This window comes from Puma concolor, chromosome E1 (genome assembly GCF_028749965.1).
Source record: "Puma concolor isolate L17-30 chromosome E1, mPumCon1.1.hap2, whole genome shotgun sequence".
NCBI lineage: Eukaryota > Metazoa > Chordata > Mammalia > Carnivora > Felidae > Puma > Puma concolor.
In genome coordinates this window covers 23,829,242-23,848,569 of record NC_141680.1, presented here as the reverse complement: position 1 = coordinate 23,848,569, position 19,328 = coordinate 23,829,242, and the positions used below count along the sequence as shown (strand labels likewise).

At 48.2% G+C, this 19,328-nt stretch overlaps 1 protein-coding gene across 1 annotated transcript; it reads left to right on the top strand.

The window, feature by feature from the left end:
- The first annotated feature begins 12,123 nt into the window (after positions 1 to 12,123).
- On the top strand, positions 12,124 to 19,292 carry CCL5 (C-C motif chemokine ligand 5). The gene is made up of 3 exons (XM_025916326.2): positions 12,124 to 12,283; positions 13,486 to 13,597; positions 18,812 to 19,292. Exons 1-3 carry the CDS (start codon positions 12,211 to 12,213, stop codon positions 18,897 to 18,899), a joined length of 273 nt encoding a protein of 90 aa, XP_025772111.1. The 5' UTR covers positions 12,124 to 12,210; the 3' UTR covers positions 18,900 to 19,292.
- The last annotated feature ends 36 nt before the right edge of the window (positions 19,293 to 19,328 follow it).

Sequence of the window (19,328 nt, the reverse complement as noted above, 5' to 3'; positions counted from 1 at the left end):
AGCACTCATAGAAAACGGCACTCATAGAGAAAGTGGGGGGCAGAGGGGAAAAGAATGGACCAAAAGAAAAAGGTGGGAGGGAATAATCAAAATAATCACAATAGTTGTATGGAGTGCTTCCAGTGTGCGGGGCACTGTTAAATTCTTTGTCAACTCACTTAAACCTCCCAAAGAGCCTTGTGGGAAGAATCATCTAATATTATGCCCACTTACCAGAGGTATAGAAGGACCAGTACTACAGAACAATAAAGAGCAAACGCCGGGCTCCAGCCCTTCCTCACTGCGACTCAGCCTCAGCCTCAGCCTCCGTGTTTGCCATTTCTCTTCTTTCTCTTCTTGAGAAAACAGTTCCACACCCTACTTTCTGAGTATTTCCTGCCTGGTCCCTGGGGGGAAATCAAGTCTCCTCAAGGGGGTTGAGGCAACCTAAGGACAGCTGCAGGACACAAAAAGGAGAGTCCCCCTTGTTTTCAGAAGTGTTAACTGGGGCTTTGAAGAGAGACCCTAGTGGTCTGAATGTCTGCAGTGCTGAGGCTAGAAAGCAGCCAGAGCCTGTAAGATGAAAGGGTGGTTTCTCGCTGGGCGGTGTGGGTCTATGTGGCGGCGGGGGATGCTTCTTCAGCATCAATCACGTGGCCGTGTCAAAATGTGCGGGTTACAACTTACATACACTGAAAAAGCTGTTCTCTTTATTTTCAGTAAATGATCACACTGGAATGGAATGGTGGACGAAACCAACAATGACAATGAAGGGAAACCATCTCCCCTGGAATAAAGCAGTGGCACTTCAGGGAAATATTCACAGCCAGTGTGGAGTAGCAGACTTCTCACCGGGGCTGTTGCTTACCTCCCAAGATGGCTTCAGGGTGCACTTAAGCTGCCTCATGGCCCTGGCTGAGGGTGAGGAACGTGGTTCCCGTCCTGCCGGCTTCAGTTGATGTTGTGCTGAGGTATGGCTCGTGTTGCCTTGCCCCTGAGCCCTCCTGACTGCCACAGTGCCACAGCTGGGGGAACCTGTGGTCTGTTGTCTGGGTGTGGCAGGGCCCGTGGCTCCTCCCTTGCTGCCTCTGCCCCATCTAGCCCACATGTGCCTGCATCCCAGCATGTCCTCCACCTTCTTTAAGCATCCATTTGGCAGCCTCTACTATGGGACCATCCGGAGCCTCACCGGAATATCAGAAACCTTTGTTCCATCCCCCACCTCAGATGCTGCAAGCAGTCACGAGTCAGACCCCATCCACACTCCAAGGAGAACCAAAGTCTCATGTTCTAACCTGGTACCCCTTTCTCCAACTTCCACCTCCACTGACCCTCCATTTCCTCACCTGCTGTTTCTCCCCACATGGGCCGGCGCCCTCGTTCCTTCATTCTCCCAGAACAGCACTGATGTAAGGCTATTGGATATCAAAAGATGTTTACTGGACATTTGGAAATAGGATGGGTTCAGAATATGATGTAGCATGAATGTAGCACAGAATAATTTAGGTGAGAATTTGAACTAGGATATTAGCTATAAAGATCCCTGCCTTAAAATTCCTTGGCCATTCCCTGCCAGAAAGACTTCATCTCCCTCTGGCCTGATTTTTCTTCCCAAGGCTGGGGCCCTGCACATCTCCCCTCTTCTCCCTCAAAACCCCACAACGGCTCTCACACTGACCAGGAGCAACTCCCAATCCTATTTCCTTCTTGTGCAGAACAATTTAGCCCTCTCTAAGCAATGCAGGGGAGGGTGGGGTGAAGTAGGGGGTCTCCCGCATCTCTCCTTTTATAATGAAACATGCATCTGAACATTCTTCCCCCAAAGCCAAAGAGTCATTCCCTCACTAAGATTTTTGCCCTCATTTTAGACCAGCCAGCTCTACTAAAACAGCATTGTTGGTGACACCTCACATGTTTCTTTGAATCCTCACAGTGAAGTGGGTAATATTATTATCCCCATTTCACAAACAAGGAAACCAAGGCCTAGCAAAGTTCAATAACAGTCGCTGAGTGAATCAACAACCAGGCGAGAATTCAGCTCCTCACCACTGCTCATCCTGGGAGAAGGAACTGTGTTTCCACAGCTAGGAGGTGAATCCATTTCTCGGACAACTCCTATGTGGCAGGAGAGAACGATCCCCACACTGTGAGGTCATCTCTGGAGACAGAAGATAAGAACCCCTGCTTCCAGGGTCCCTACTGGTCCCAGATCCCATCCTCCAGGACCTTTGCTCCTTCCCAAGTCAGCCTCTTCTCTGACAAGAGAGCCTCCACAGAGAACCCCAGTGCCAAATCCATCCTGCAAAACAGTCACCTTGGGGCTACCCTCACTGTCTCCAGACCCCAGACCTGCAGAGAGGTTCTCTCTCTCTTTCTCTCTCTCTCTCTCTCTCTCTAACTGCAAACTTGAGGCCCTCCCAGACCATCTGATTGACAGGCACCCCTGGCACGGTGCCTTTTCCACCATTACTGGGCAAGGGGCCAAGCCCAGAGGGGCCATCAGTGTTTGCCCAGCTGGGTGCGGTTCCAATCACTACTATTTCTTCCCTCCTTCATGGTAAGGGGCCCAGCTGGCTGAAATGACCTCAGTGACAGTGAGACACAACTGCTACCATTTCCTGAGCACTCATAACGTGCCAGACATTGTATACAATGACTTCATCTCATGGTGCCCCCTGCCCCACCTTGAGTTCAGTAGCAGAGGAGGGAACCATCTAGCAAGATCGTGGCAGTCTCTTGAACTTTCACAGTGTAAGCAGCAGAAGCTGGAATTTGGACCGAAGCTTGAGCAACTCCAAGGCTCGTGAGTTTCCACTATGAAACACCCTCTGTCAGAGGAGATAATGATCAAATGTCACTCTTCTTTGGGGAAGGCACCTAAGTGTCAAAATGTGATTCTAAAACCCACTTCCCTCATGGGGTGAAGGGTGTCATTAGGGGTGGGGTAAGGGAGGTGCCAAGATGAGCCCCTGGGTGAGTCAACCCATCTCAGAGAACCCCACGGACTGGTTCTCTCACTGGACTGAGGGATAAAAGAGACTAAGACTGGGAAGGACACTCTATGGTAATTCTCCCCCAGACATCTGGGCACAGCCTGCCAGATGACTCTCTATAAATACATCAGAAATGAACGTGATATAAAATTCTAAAGATACAAAAAAATATACAATGAAAATAAGGTCTCCCTCCTACTCCTGTCCCTCCTCCCACTACCCTTCCTAGCCAGGAAGGAAAGTAACTGTTACCAATTTCTTAGGAGCCTCCAAAAGAGAATCTATGCATTTATAAGCATAGTTGACTCTATTTTTTTTTTTTTTATATGTGTAACACACTACACAAGCCATTCTGTCCCTTGCTTCTTAGTGTATCTTACAGATCATTCCATAGCTGCATGTCGGGACCAGCTTCACTCTTTTTAGTAGCTGCCTGATACTCCAGTATATGGAAGTGCCAGGATTACTTAATCAGTCCCTTAAACATGTGAGTATATGTGTAAGATAAATTCCTAGATGTAGGATTGCTAAGGCTTATTAAATACAATATGTGTTTTTAGGTTTTTAATAGATTTTGCCAAACTGCCCTCCCTCCATTGAGGTTGCAACAACGTGTCATCCACCACCAATGAAAGGCAGCACAGGGAGTGCTTTTTAAATGAGGAAAGGTCTTTAGCTGGAAGAGATTGGCTGAGGGGCAGACAGGCAGGCCCGCCCAACAGGCGGCTCCCTGCGGGCAAGCCACCCATTTCACAGATGAGAAAACAGGCTCAGAGAGCTGACATGCCTCACCCAGGGTCACGGCCTGGAACCCTGTCAGTCTGGAGCCAATTCCCTCAGACCATGCATGCTTCACCCTCTGGTTTCAGCTGTAGCCTCCTGCACTGACTCCCCCACACTTGGAGAACCCAGCTCCTTCCTATTGTGAGCCGAAAATAATTGGGCCACCCACATGGTTTGGGCTTCCACTTGTCATTTCATTCCCACCCACAGGAAACCAGGACCTGTTCCCACACATACACACTCACCAGCTGCTCTTTCCAGCCTACTTGGGGCCCATGGAGCCTTGATCTTCCACTTCTCTGGGGTGGACATTCATCCACCAGCCTAAGGAACTGAAAAACTCAACAGACCCTCTCCATGGTTACCGCTCGGTGGTGGACAGTGAGGGCGTGAACACAGTGAGGATAACACATGAGCCGTGGGTGTTATCATCAGCCACTCTGGAAATAGAAGCAAGCATGGTGAAAACCGTTCTCTGTCTTTGTACTTAGAAAGTCCTTTCACATCCATTAATTCATTTTACCTCCACAGCAGTGCTCTGAGTTAGGCAAGGTAGGGACTCTTACATTAATTCCTCCCACTTCATAGATAAGGAAAAGGAGGTATGACTTGTCCACTGCTCCAGAGGAGCAGAGACTAGAGGTTGATCCAGGTTCTCTGGTGTCTAATCTGGCCACAGTCTGTTCTGCCCCCATGATAAGCAATCTCCTGGCAGGATGAGGCACCCACAAAAACCATCCCTTATCTGCCCACATCTAGACTGAGTCACCCTGTCCCTAGCAATGTTGTTCGGGACCCTGTGATACATGGATATACATAAATTCCTTTCCCTAGATCCTTAGCTTTGTTTCAGCTCCACAGAGAAGTCTTTTTAAGGAGACTCTTGGGGTGTTTCAGATGGGTGGCTTTGTAGTATATCTAAGTGCCTGGCATGACCTCGGGAATGCTCAATAAAGGTGGCTGAAAGGATGGATGGGTGGATGGATGGGGAGATGGGAGAAGAGTGATGGATAGGTAGGTGGATGGATGAGTAGATGGATGGATGAATAGATGGGTGAATGGGTAGATGGAGTATTGGTTTAGTTTGTTTCTTTGATTATTTGTTTTATGTTTTAATTTTTCTACACAGCATCCATTACGCCTTCCAAATATCACCTTTAGCGGAACTGCTTCTCCCCCACGGTATACAGTCTCAATGGTACTGAAGACCAGGTGCCCTATCCTCCCCCAGCCAAAAAGCAAGCAAATGACACAAGACTGGCTGGTCATCTGCCTCCCCAGGACTGTGAATCCTTAGTAGGTTGAGAAGTGGGTAGGAAGAATGGCTGGAGTACGATGATTTCAACAGTGGTACCCTGATGAGACTGGCAGGTATTACCTGCTGCCCCAACACCCAGAGCTTCTCTGGTTTCTTACCACTCTTGTTCCAAGTCAGGTTCTCCAATGTCTTATCCACTCCACAAGCTACTCAACTTCCCCCCAAGTACATTACCTTCCTGTTTACGTTAGTCAAAGTTGTTTTCTGTATTTATAAACAATGAATCTTAAATGGCACAGACACCAAGATGAATGAGTGGATGAACAACAGATGGATGGTGGAGGAACGGTAGGGTGGAACAGAAGTGGATAAATGCAGCTCTGCCTCAGGAAGGACTTTATGAACTAAGTATTGAGTCCCGGGCCTTGGAAGGATGGGAGGGAGAGAAGGCACGATAACCCTTCAGCTTCACCGCGAGAGGAGTGATGTGAACTGAATTAGGGGCAACAGGACACCCACCCCCAAATCTCCTCCGGTACACTAGAATTCCTTTAGCCTTGTATCTTTTAACTGAGAAAGCCTTCCATTTCCTACATGAGGAAACTGAGGCCCACAAAGGGCAAATGATTCCCAAAAATCTCACTAGGTTTCAAGTGAACTAGAACTAACACTCGAGGTCCTAATTCCCAGTCCCTTCTGTTTTCACTGCTGAAAACTGCCTCTACAAGGAATAACTAAGGTGCAGAATTTCCAAATTCCATTTCAAGGAAATTCCCCAAGGGAACTTCCTCACCCAGGCTGGAGGTCCTCAAAAATGCCAATGCCTCAGGAAGTTCTCAGGTCCCTATAGTAACCTGAATGTTCTGCAGGCATCTGTTCTGAGGGGGGCCAGTGGAGGGACTGGGGGAAGTAGCACACAGGAGAAGCAAGAGACTGGGGACCCCCATCCCTGAGAATGGATGCAGCAGGCAAGAAGGGGCTTCCCAAGGCCAGCTCAAAAAAGGGGCAGAATTCAGACCACAACCACAAGAGTCCTGTAAGATTCTGAAACTTGTGTCACTTCCTTTGTAAGCCTGTCTGTGACACTCTTTGAACAAAGGGTCTGCATGATGGCTGCGGACACAGCCAGCAAGGGAAAAGGAGGAGAGTGGGGCATATCTCACTCCACAGCCAAGCCCGGCGCAAGAAAGAGTTCCAGTGAGGGACAGACTGTGGAGGCGAAGTCTCTGAAGTCCAATGCACAGAAGGTGGGAAAGCTTAGGGCAGGCCTGAGTCATCACCGTTTTCTACACGTTTTCTTCCTAATAAGTGAAATAATGCCTACAGTGTCCAGCACGGTGCCTAACGACTAACGGAAAACACCGTCAACTCCCCCTCACCCACCCCCATGTCCCTTAACGCTGAATTGAGCTGAACACCCCTACTGGGAGGGGGAGACGTGGAGGGGAGAAGCACTGGAGCCTGGACATTTGGAAGAAGAAACAGAAGGAACGGTTACCCCCGTTATTCTTGTGCCAGGAACGGTGCTGGACAGTTTACTGATTGGCACGTTTAATCCTCTGAGGTGTCCCTGGAGCTGGGCATTCTTTGCCCCACTTCCAGAGAGGAAACCAAGGTTGTAGAACAGTTAATAGCTTGTCCAAAGCCATACAGAGAGGAGGTGATCTGACTTCTACCCCAGGTTTGTCCTTCTCCACCAGGCTTTCCCCTGGAGGTGGGGACAGTGGAAAGGAGGGGTCAGTTATACTCTGGGAGTAGGCACAAAGAAAGGGGCCGCTTCTGACAAACGAGCAGAGGAAGATAAAAACAAAAAGCCGACTTGAAAGCATCAGGAGGAGTAGGACCTGAGATCACCTGTCACTCAGAAACTCTGTAAGAACCAGTGTTTCTCCCTGGGCCCCACTCCCCGGGCTGCCCCATCCCCGAGGCATCTTGCGGTGGGCTCCTCCAGTGACCTGAGGCGATGAGCACATCAACAATCACACCACACGCGGTCTCTGGCTCGCGGAAAACAAGCGGGTGCACACAGACACTGTTCTGTGTGGTGGAGGTGAGAAGCACGGGGGGAGGCCAAGCTGCAGCCCTCCAGCCTGAATGTGGTTGAAACTATAAAACAGTTGTCACGGTTAGTACCCCTGACCTGGTGAAATGCACAGGAGGTGACGGGGAGTGGAGGGGGAGGCGTAGAATAGAATCACACAGAACCAACCAGAGCCAGACCCAAAGCAAAGGCAAGGTGCAGCAGAAAGAGTCCTGGATAGGGGCTGGAATCCAGCCTGCAGCTGGGCAAGTCCTCTATGTTGCCCTACAGACCCTCCAACAGCACTGCCGGAGCAGCTCCCCCAGGCAGCGCCCTGTGGAGACAGGGCTGAGGGAGCTGGCTCCTGTGAGGGTTAGGGTGAGGAAACTGGGATTTGTATTTGTAAACAAGGACACAGGAGGGATGCAGCCAGGGAGCAACTCTCCAATTTGCAGATGGAAATAATCAAAGGAAATGACTTGGCCTCAGGCTTCCCTGGGATTCCCTGCTTTGGACATTTTTTTTTTTAAAGCAGCCAGAAAAACCAGAGCTGCGCCTCCCCCCGCCCCCCCCCCCCCCCCACTCCACACACACACATGGTTGTGTTGTGAGGGGAATTCCAGGTCTGAGAAAAACTTTGGAATCCAGAGGGAATGAGGTTTCACTTTCTTTGCCTGCCTTTGGTTTCCTAACGTCACCATCACCGTGTGAAGCTGGGCAAGCAGCCAGCTGAGCTCAGGGAAAGAGGGAATGAAAGAGGAAAAGGGAGACTGGGCCAGGAGGGGGAGGCAGGGCTTGCTAGGCGGAAGACAGCGTGTGTCTAGCTGTAGCGAGGAATGTGCTCACATGCAGGAGGAGTGGGGGCTGATGACAACCAGCTCCGTGGACTCGAGAGGCCCATCAATGAGCCTGCTGGGTCTGTGAACCTCATTCATGCAAAATCAGGTGTGTGTGTCTGCGTAGGCCTCCACATGTTTATGGAAAGCATTCACAGCTCTCACCAGATTCTTTGAACATTTTTTTAAATGTTGATTCATTTTTTTAAAATGTTTGTTTATTTTTAAGAGAGAGACAGAGCGCGAGCTGGGGAGGGGCAGAGAGAGGGAGGGAGACAGAATCCAAAGCAGACTCCAGGCTCTGAGCTGTCAGCACAGAGCCCGATGCGGGGCTCAAACCCATGAACCATGAGATCATGACCTGAGCCGAAGTCGGACACAACCGACTGAGCCACCCAGACGCCCCTAATGTTTATGTTTATTCATTTTTGAGAGAGAGAGAGAGAGAGAGAGAGCACACATACACACACACATTCACACGAGTGGGGGAGGGGCAGAGAGAGAGGGAGACAGAATACGAAGTAGGCTCCGGGCTCTGAGCCGTCAGCACAGAGCCTGAGGCAGGGCTCCAACCCATGAACCATGAGATCATGACCTGAGCTGAAGTCGGACACTTAACCGACTGAGCCACCCCGGCGCCCCACTCACCAGATTCTTAAAGGGCTCCATCGCCCAACACAGGTTGGAACCAATCTTTCACTTCACACATGAAGAAACTGAGGCCCAGAGAAGGTAAGCAATCTGCTCGAGGTCGGCCCTGATTAGCAATAGCACTATGTGTGAATCTAGCAATCCGACTCTAAAGAGCACAGGTACTCACTTAAGATGCTACAAGAAGTATTAAGACTAAACCAGCATGAATTCAGCGTCTATCACGTCCTAGAGTTTGGTGGAAAGCAGGGGGAGAATACAAAAAATGACTAGAAATCAAAAATCGTAAGATGTTACTATGTCCAGGGAGTTAAGAAAAGACCAGTGCCAAGGTGACTTACAATAAAGGAGGATATTTTTACTTGTTATTTTCACACACACAGACACACACACACACACACACACACACACACACACTCCAGAGGGCAGGTGTTTGACTTGCTCACCATGCTGTCTGCAGCATCTACAACAGTGCCTGGCTCACAGCAGTTCACAGGAACAGTTTACAGGTGAAGAAGGACTGACTGAGCAGGTGTAGACCAGACATACCGGCAGAAAGTGGGGGAAGGGCAGAGAGGGCTTCGTGATGTTTGTATCTCACCTTACAGTCTCCTAAGCACGTCCACAGTCATTACTCTCCTTGATCCTCTCAACCACCCGTGTGTGGGTTACACAGACAGGCGTCCCTAGTTTTCAGGAACATAAAATGCTGGGTGAATCATAAGGATAGTTGCCATTCATTGAATACGCACCCTGCACTAGGTACCACACCATTTACTTTCCATAGGCACTTTGATTTCCTCATGGAATCAGTACCTCAGAACCAAAGAATATACTGATTCCATGAGTCCAGATGTGATTTTGCACAGGAGGTAGTGAGGGGTAGAAATAGAATTGTAATTAAGGTCTTCCCCCTCTCTGGTCCCCACAATCCACTGGAACCACCAAAAGGAAAGAAACATACTCCTGACATACACATTGCCTATTCCTGCTCAGCAACACAACACCCTACCCACCCACCCACCCATTCCCACTACCTTTTACACACACACACACACACACACACACACACACACAACCAGAAAGGGTCATCAGGATATAAAGATGAGGATCATATTAGTCCATCTCTGGTTTCCCCTCACTTCTTACCTCAGCTAGTGTCCCAACTCAGCATATCTGGTATCCAGGAAAATACTTTGCTTTCTTCCTCAAAGAGGGAAACTGAGATCAGAAAAAGGAAACAGAAATGGAACTCACATGGAAAAACTGAACCTTAGCAGATGTTTTAGGATTTCTCTAGAAATAGTGCAGTGTGATAGAAAGTCTAAGACTTGGGTTCAATGTCGAGTTCTACCACTTCAGACTATGTGACCTTAAGCACGTCACTTAACCTCTCTAAGCCTCCATTGACCCATCTGCTTCAAAATACACAGTTTCTGTGATAAAGCTCACTAATCATATCACTTGGGAGCCTGGTCTACACTTTAAAAAGCCTAAAGTATAGAATATCCCAAAGGGACTGCCATTTTCTTACTCTTAATAATAACCTGATAATAATAGCTAATGTTATTAAGTACTTAACGTGTCAGGCATTGTACTAAGAGCTTTACAAGCATGAACACATTTATGGGAACTTAACTGTCTCAACAGCTGTGGAAGGGACCATAATTATCATCCCTGGTTTATAGATGAGGAAACTAAAACCAGAGAGATAACGTAATTTGCCAAAGACTGTCTAAAAAATGGGAAAAATACCAAAGCCCCTGCTCTTGGCCACCAGGCTACACAGCCCCCCCCCCCCCCCCACACACACACGTTTGGTAACTAAGGGAACTATGTGAGGGGAACAATTAAAACAGGCAGACCAGGGGCACCTGGGTGGCTTGGTCGGTTAAGCGTCCAACTTTGGCTCAGGTCATGATCTCACGGTCCGTGAGTTCGAGCCCTGCGTCGGGCTCTGTGCTGACAGCTCAGAGCCTGGAGCCTGTTTCAGATTCTGTGTCTCCCTCTCTCTCTGATCCTCCCCTGTTCATGCTCTATCTCTCTCTGTCTCAAAAATAAATAAACGTTAAAAAAATTAAAAAAAAAAACAGGCAGACCATTTGTATGTAGATAGATGAATGTTTCCAAAGTACTTGCAATGGGTTTTTTTAAATGAGATGGCCACATTTTTCAAAACTGTGTTTCTATTATAACCTAGTTCATGAGTCATGAGGAAGGAAAGAGAGGCTTCCTATGACAAGCTTAGAGTAGCACCTGGCACCAACTTGGGATGCAGTAACTGTTAGTGGCCTGATATGAGTCAGTGGAAAAGACTGGAGTCTGGTCATCAGAAGCACCCAGGTTCAATCCCACTAATCAGCCATGTGACTTTGAGGACCTTAATGACCTCTTCTATAAAATGAGAATAACCACCCTTCCTCAAAGTCACTGTGAGGAAGAAACGAGGTAAGGTCGTTCCCTTTTGGGTGATTCAGTCACCCTCAGATACCAAGTTACATATGTCACAAGAGCTAGCAAGAAAACATTCTAGAAGGTTGTATTTCTTAAGTTACACTTTTTTAAAATGTGTTTGCTTTTGTCATTGTTTATAGACAATTTTCTCTTAGATAATTCAGATGTCAACTTGTCACTATTCTGAATTATCCAAATTAGGAATTGATGAAGATTTACTCTACCCAAGTCTTTGGAATGGAGTAAGGACCCTGTCTCTAATCAAGACCACTTCATGGATTCAGTTCAAGAATGCCCCACCCCCCAACCACTAAGATTTTCACGTAAGCAGTACTGAGTAGGCAAAGCACTGAAGCAGGAACCAGGGCACCCAGGTTCTGGTCCCATCGTTCATTGGCTGTGTGTTCTTAGCAAGTTACTTCTCCTCCCCTCTGCAATTGAAGAACATGGAAGAAATAATCCCTAGGGTCCTCTGCAGCTTTCAAATTCTGTAACTTTTGTACCGAAGAAGACCTTAGGAACGAGATGGGATCCCAGAATTTACAGATGAATGTCTTCATCTGTAAAATGGGGGAAATGGGCACAATGAGAGTAAATGAGTTGACACCTGTAAAGCCTTGAGAATAGTGGCTAGCTTCCTTTGGGGCTATATGTCAGAGAACCCTCCCCTTCCCAATCAAGCACTTTATAAATAACACCCTTCCATGGATGAGAGGGGAAATACAGATCTGTAATGCAAGAGCAATTAACTTTGAAAGCAACCAAATAAACACCCAGTTGTTTCAAATCCGTCCTAACTGCCCTCTTCTGACCCCAAGGAAGCAGTGTCCTGACCTCTGATGAGGATCCCTACCCTAGAAGAGGAAGCTGAGGATGCCATCAAAGAAAGAGGTTTTCCACCACAAATGCCTATACTAGCTCTTCTGGACGGCAAATGGAGGTTTGCCCTGGAGAGTGGTTCTGGAGGAACCGATGAGCTCACTCTGGATCAGAGACAGTGAGGAGAAGAGAGAGCGAGCCTCAAATTTCCGGAGCCTATTTCAGTTTTCTTTTCCGTTTTGTGCAATTTCACTTATGATATCAACCAGTGTGTGGCTACTGTTTTGGAAACTCCCCGTGGGGTGGTGCCCCCTCTACTGGCCTGACTATAAAGGGCCAGTCTGAGCTGCAGAGAATCCTTGCAGAAGATTCTGAGACAGCAGGTGGATCTCCCGCAGCCTCCACCCAGAAGGAACCATGAAGGTCTCCACAGCTGCCTTTGCAGTCCTCCTCACTGCCGCTTTCTGCGCTCCTGCCTCTGCATCCCCATGTAAGTCAAGTCCTGACCACTGCAGCCCCGGGGGCCAGACCTTCAGATTGGCCCAGACTTTGCCCTCTTTTCAACTGCAGTATTTATGCTGTCTGAACCCTATGATTTACATTCCTATATACTGCTTTACACAGTAAGGGATCTATTGTCCCTGATAGATCTCAAAGCCACTTCATGGCAGGGACCCTCTGATCAACTTTTCTGTCCTCAAGGTCTACATCCAAGACCTTCGGGTGCTGAGTGTGGACTGATGCCAGAGGTATAAGCAGTCAGAGGTAGCCTAAACTGACCTCAAAACACAGCTAACTCATGCCTATCACCAGCAGGGTTTCTAAGAAACTTCTAAGCATTAGTAAAACCTTCCTGGGACAGTCATATTGTCCCCATTTCATAGATGGAACAAGTGGGACTTGGGAGAGGATTTTTTAAAAATCTGGTACGGATCAATTATTAGGCTGATTGTTCTATATACCACATCATTTAATATTTGAGGCTACTATTTGAGTGGCTGAGCTTGACTTACAGATGGGGAAACAGAGGCCCAGAGGAGTTAAGTAACTTGCCTGAGGTCACACAGCTAGGAAGTGGGGAAACTGGTGTTCAAATCCAGTTCTACCTGGCCCTTAAACATTCCTACTCTACTGGGAAATGGCAACTGACCCTTTCCAGGGTCATCCTGAATTAACGGACCAAGAAAAACTCCTTCTCTGTTCAGAGCCCTTTTTACCATGCCTCAGCCAGAAGCTCCCAGGATGCAATACATATGTTCAGGCCCCTCTTAGGGGTTGAGGCTGAGCCATGAAGTGTGAGTTTTGGAAACCTCCCTCTACCCCACCGTAGCTCTCAAAGAAAGCAACTTGTGAATCCATTGAGGATCCCAGGAGGGCAAGAATAAGGCAAAGTTCCCAAGACAAGCCAGGAGGAAGCCCAGCATGTCCGCAGAACTGAAGGCAGGGGGTTATGGTGCAGAGGGAGGGGTCCAAGCAAGACTCAAGGATTAGATAAGGGATTGCAGAGATCTTCTCAGTTCTCTGTTGGAATCCCCACTCTGCTACTATGTGCCCATGGCCAAGTGACCGTAGCTCTCCGAGCCTCAGTTTCAGCCAAAGGAGGGTAAAAGTCTATCCAAGATAACATACCCAGCACAATACTCCATGTGCAACAGCAATGAACACAAGGGTCTCCTTTCTTTCTCCTCCCAGATGCCTCGGACACCACCCCCTGCTGCTTTGCCTACCTCTCCCACCCACTGCCGCTCACCCACCTCCAGGAGTATTTCTACACCAGCAGCAAGTGTTCCATGCCAGCAGTCGTGTGAGTCTCAGACCTGTGGACCCTCTGGGGGGAGTGGGGGGTGAGGAAGGGACACCTTTTGTCCCACAGCCAGTCCCCCACAGGAGCCCTCTAAGAGGATGCCCTATCCGCTTCCACCCATCCTCCAGCTGCCCAAATAGCCATAGCTCCTCCCTCTGAGGCTTCAGACCCCCCTCTGCTATCACACAGAATTAGACAAGGGGTCCCCAGGGGGTCCTCCCCACTCTGATGCCCTGGATCAGGTCTCTGATCCTTAGAGACGTGACTTTTACTTTAACGTGATCTACAATGTTCCTGCGTGGAGAAAAGATCAATGTGGCCATCCCTCTCCAATTAAGAACCCCACGTTCCCCCATATCTCACACCCAATCAAGTCCACCTACAACCTCAGAGGATCTAGGGAGGAGAGGTCAGAGGTCAGGATCCTAGTTAGAGTGTATTTTTAAAAAAATTATCAGTTGGTGAAGAAATAATGACATGAGATTTTCCTTTTTTTAAATTAAAAAAAAATTTTTTTAATGTTTATTTTTGAGACAGAGAGAGACAGAGCATGAACAGGGCAGGGTCAGAGAGAGAGGGAGACACAGAATCTGAAACAGGCTCCGGGCTCCGAGCTGTCAGCACAGAGCCCGACGCAGGGCTCGAACTCACAGACGGCGAGATCATGACCTGGGCTGAAGTCAGACGCTCAACCGACTGAGCCACCCAGGCGCCCCGAGATTTTCCTTTAAATGAAAACTAATACATTTTTAAAAAATTAATCCCTACTACCTAGAAGTGCCTGCTGTGTATCAAATGTTTTTGTGTGTTCTCTCTCAATTTCATGGTAACAACTCTGTTAGGTATGCATAATTTTCTCCATGTTTCAGACAATGAAACTGAGACCCAGGGAGGTTTGGGGACTTGCCCAACGTTGCAAAGTAAGTGAGGGATAGAGACTGTCTTTGGAGCCTCCTCTTTCTACTATAGAAAGGTCAATAGTTGCTTTTGAAATTTAAGATGAGGGGCGCCTGGGTGGCTCAGTCAGTTAAGTGTCTGACTCTTGATCTCGGCTCCAGTCATGATATCACAGTTCGTAAGTTCGAGCCCCACATCAGGCTCTGTGCTGACCGTGCAAAGCCTGCTTGGGATTCTCTCTCTCCCTCTCTCTCTGCGCCTCCCCCACTTGTACCTTCTCTCTCTCTCTCTCTCTCAACATAAATACATAAAGTTAAAAAAAAGAGATTTAAGATAATAGAGACTTAAAGAACGCAAATGGGGCAATCAAGAACTTTCCTATATAACGGTGAAGTTTTTTAATCCAAAAACTCCTGGGACACTTGCAAAGCTGTAGGTATTCAGCATTGCCTTTAGTTCTGGTGCATCCTTTGAAGTCAGTGGTAATATTTAGCACTACTAATTTTATTTCTGAAGGCAAATACTTTTCAAAAGAAAACAATCCTTCTTTGAGCACCTGTTATGGGCAGCTAGAGATTAATAAAGCACCATCGCTGCCCTCATGGGACTCAGTCTAATCCGAGGCAAAGACAGATGCAAAATGACTAGAGCAACCGTGAATAAAAACATTACAAAAGGAGAGCAGGAGCACATCCCACCTTGGGGTTGGAAGAAGGGACAAGTTTGTTGCAAAAGGTGCTGTTTGAGAAAAGCCTGAGGGACTGGGTACACTAGGCAGAGCGAATGTCGCCAAGACTCTCCTTTGGTTGATGCAGCATCCCTGTGTAGGAAAGCACTGGGACCTTGAGTGTCAGCACAATTACGCCAAAGCATCAGATCGAGTGTGAAGTGAGCTGGAAAGTCAGGTCCAGATTAGAAGCTGTTATGCTCATCCACACGAGCGGTACTGAGGCTGAACGGGACATGAAGGGAAGGGAAGGAGACAAGGGCCGAGTTGGCAAGCCCCGCCAGGTGATGTAAGGTCAGGAGCAAGGATGACAGGGGGGTTAAGGGTGACATGAAGGTTTTGACCCAGATGGCTGGAGAAGTGTGGAGCCCCCTGAAGTCTCAAGGAAGAGCTGTTTAAAGAGGAAAGAGCCAAGGTGGCAGCACAAAAACCCTGTGGCAATGTCCAGCACGGAGTGTGAGAAGGGGGGTTGGGAGCTAGGAAACAGTGCTGGCGCTAGAGATAGGGCTTTTTTTTTTTATTTTTTTTTCAACGTTTATTTATTTTTGGGACAGAGAGAGACAGAGCATGAACAGGGGAGGGGCAGAGAGAGAGGGAGACACAGAATCGGAAACAGGCTGCAGGCTCTGAGCCATCAGCCCAGAGCCTGACGTGGGGCTCAAACTCACGGACCGCGAGATCGTGACCTGGCTGAAGTCGGACGCTTAACCGACTGCGCCACCCAGGCGCCCCTTTTTTTTTTAATTTTTAAAAAATGTTTATTTTTGAGAGAGAGAGACAGAGTGCAAGTGGGGGAGGGGCAGAGAAAGATGGAGACACATGGGGCCTGAACCCATGAACCTTGAAATTATGACCTGAGCTGAAGTCGGACACTCAACCGACTGAGCCACCCAGTCACCCCGGAATTTTTTTATATAGGAGGAAAGGGTCTCTTGATACTAGAGTGGCAATCTATAGCAGAGTCTTGGTGAGCACTGGCTCCAGAGCTAGTCAGTCTTTGTTAGAGTCCCAGCTCTGCCCCTAGGCAGTTGCAGGAGCTTGCATCCATCAGTTAACCTCTCTGAGCCTCCATTTCTTCATCTGCAAAATGGAGTGAAATAGGAGTTCTTCCCTCACTGGGTCAAAGTGAGAATAATGAAATGAAAAACAATATTAGAATATTCCCTGGCACACAGTTGTACCTGATATGTGTTAACTGCTCTTCCTCCTCCAAATATATGATTATATACATAGAAGTGACAAGTAAAACTTGATGAGTGAATGCAATTCGTTCACTAATTCATTCAATAAACATCCATTAAGCCCTAGGCCCAGCGACTTGGGGCAGAAAAAACATAGAGGGGCACCAGGGTGGCTCAGTTGGTTAAGCGTCTGACTCTTGACTTCAACTCAAATCATGATCTCAAGGTTTGTGGCATTCAGGCCCTATATTGGACTCTGTGATGATGGTGCAGAGCCTGCTTTGGGATTCCCTCTCTCTCCCTCCCTCTCTGCCCCTCCCCTACTCATGTTTGCTCTCTCTCTCTCAAAATAAATAAACATTAAAAAAAAAAAAAAAAACAGGACACCTGGGTGGCTCAGTCAGTTAAGTGTCGGATGCCAGCTCAGGTCATGTGCTCACAGTTCGTGAGTTCGAGCCCTGCATTGGGCTCTCCACTGTCAGCACAGAGCCCACCTCAGATCCTCTGTCTCCCTCTCTCTCTGTCCTTCCCCCACTCTCTCTCAAAAATAAATAAAAACATTAAACACACACACAGAAAAGGGCAGCAATTTTGAGAACACCTGTTCTCAAGGGGCAGGTGAAGGTGGTTGCTCCCAAGAGAACAAGCAGAAAGGCAGGAGGGAAATCAGGCAAGTAGGGGGTCCCCAAAATGGGGGCAGGGAGAGAAGCTTGGCCAGGAGGAGTTGTTCTTCAGTCTCACATTCTTTAGGAGGAAACGGAGGCCTGAGAAACAAACCCTCACCCCAGATATTTGTTTCCTGCCCTTTTGATTTCCTGGCCACAGGCTAAGGGGGCTGAGGCCAGAGGATAGCAAGTCTACAGGATTTCCTGTCTGACTTCTGGCTGAACAACGGCAGGGTCTTGGTCTGGCTCCCTCAGCACCCAAATCAGAAAACAAACACTAGGAGGCACGAGAGCCCACAATATTCTGTCTCCCCACCCCCTCCCTCTGCACACTAGAGCGGAAGAAAGAGAGATGGTCAAGGGGCTCTGAGTCTCAGAAAAGGAGAGGCAGCTTCCTTGAGAGCAAGCACTATTCAGGACAGAACCTAAAAAGAAACCAAGAAATCCTCGTTCTCACCAGACAACCTAAGCCTTCACTTTGAAAACATTTGGCCTCATAATGTTTGGAGAAAGGTCCAAGTAGACAGGGCTGGCCCAAAAGGAACATGTTAATTGGCACAGCACCGCTATCCAGGCCATGGTTTCCACCCCTGCACCCCTCCCCTGCTCCCCATAGAACCAGTATCCCAGCAAACAGATGAGACAGGCAGCTGGACCAAGCCCCAGCCCCACAGGCTTTGATACCTCCAACGCATGCTGTCAACACCTGTAGAGATAAGGCCTCTCACATGCTATCAACACCTGTAGAGATAAGACCTCTCGCTCTCAGAGGCCTCTGCATTCTGGCCAGTTAACTGGTAGAAGTGCTTTGACGCTGGCAATATCTGGGGACCTTCAACCTCTGTGAGCACGATGCCCAGTACAAGGACCTTTGGTGTCATGTTGGTCTGATCCATCCTAAAGAAGAGGTCCCATAACATTCCAATAATAATACATGTGTGGTATTCCAAAACTCCCACATACTAAGTTTCACAACAACAGTGCAAAGTAGGAATTATCTCTACTTATATATTTTTAAGTTTATTTATTTATTTGGTGGCGGGGAGGGATTCTCCAAGCAGGCTCTGCGCTATCAGCACAGAACCCAACTCAGGGTTCAATCTCATAAACTGTGAGATCATGACCTGAGCCAATATCAAGAGTCTGACGCTTAACTGACTGTGCCACCCAGGTGCCCCTCTCTATGTATTTTAGAGGTAAACAAATAGATTCAGAGGCCTTAAGTTATTTGCCAGGTTAAGTGGTAAAATTCAGACTCAGGTTCATGTCCTTTCATTCACCCCCACATGCGGAGATGTACTCATTTGTTGAGTATCTACCCTGTGCCAGACACTGTTATCTAAAGAAAAATCACATGTTTACCACTTCTTATGTCTCACCTACTCAACCATCACTCAGTTCCTAGAAGACACCTCTTTGCTCTACATCTAGAGCACCCAGCACAGGGTCTGAGACAAAGAAGTTCAGAGAAAAGGCTAGTGGTTGACCAGCTCAACCCTGGACCCCTCAGATTCCATATCCCCTTAGCTCTCCAGGCTGCATATGTTTGTGTGGGAGTTAAAATGCACACAGATCTGCTTCTGGCTTGGAGCCATATGACCCAAGAGAAGAGGAAACATCCTTTCCTTAGAAGCTACAAATCCAATCTCATGGAGCTTCAAGAATGCTCCACCCCAGTACCATTATCCCCAAACCTGGCTGTCCGGGTGCTGACCAGGTTTCATCCTGTTCTCTTCTCCCACAGCTTTGTCACCCGGAGGAAGCGCCAGGTGTGTGCCAACCCACAGAAGAAATGGGTGCGGGACTACATCAACTCTTTGGAGATGAACTAGGATGGAGGGCACCTAGAGCCTGAACTTGTGCAAAGTTTCCTGCTGCTTCTTGTTTATGTCCTAACTAGCTTGGGAAAGTCCCCACCCACCCCTACTCCCACTCCCTCCTGGGAGGGTGCATATTCCACCACTAAGCAGCAGTTATAAAAGCCTCCTCCATCTAAAGCTTCCAAGAGTTCCTGAGGCTCTGCCTTATGCACAGAAAGTCTCTTGGCTCTGAGCTTCAGGCTGCAGCTCTGCCATCAGAAAGGAAGTCAGTATGTCTCTGGAGGCGAAGAAGGGAGAAAGACTGGGCTTCCTGTAGCCAAATCTCCCCTCGCAGCCCCTTCGCTGCGAAGGGCTGACTGGCAAATGTAAGAAATCAGCTTTCCATTAAAATTCTCGTCGCAGTTACCAAGCAGGCTCCTGGTTTGATTTTCAATATTTGAC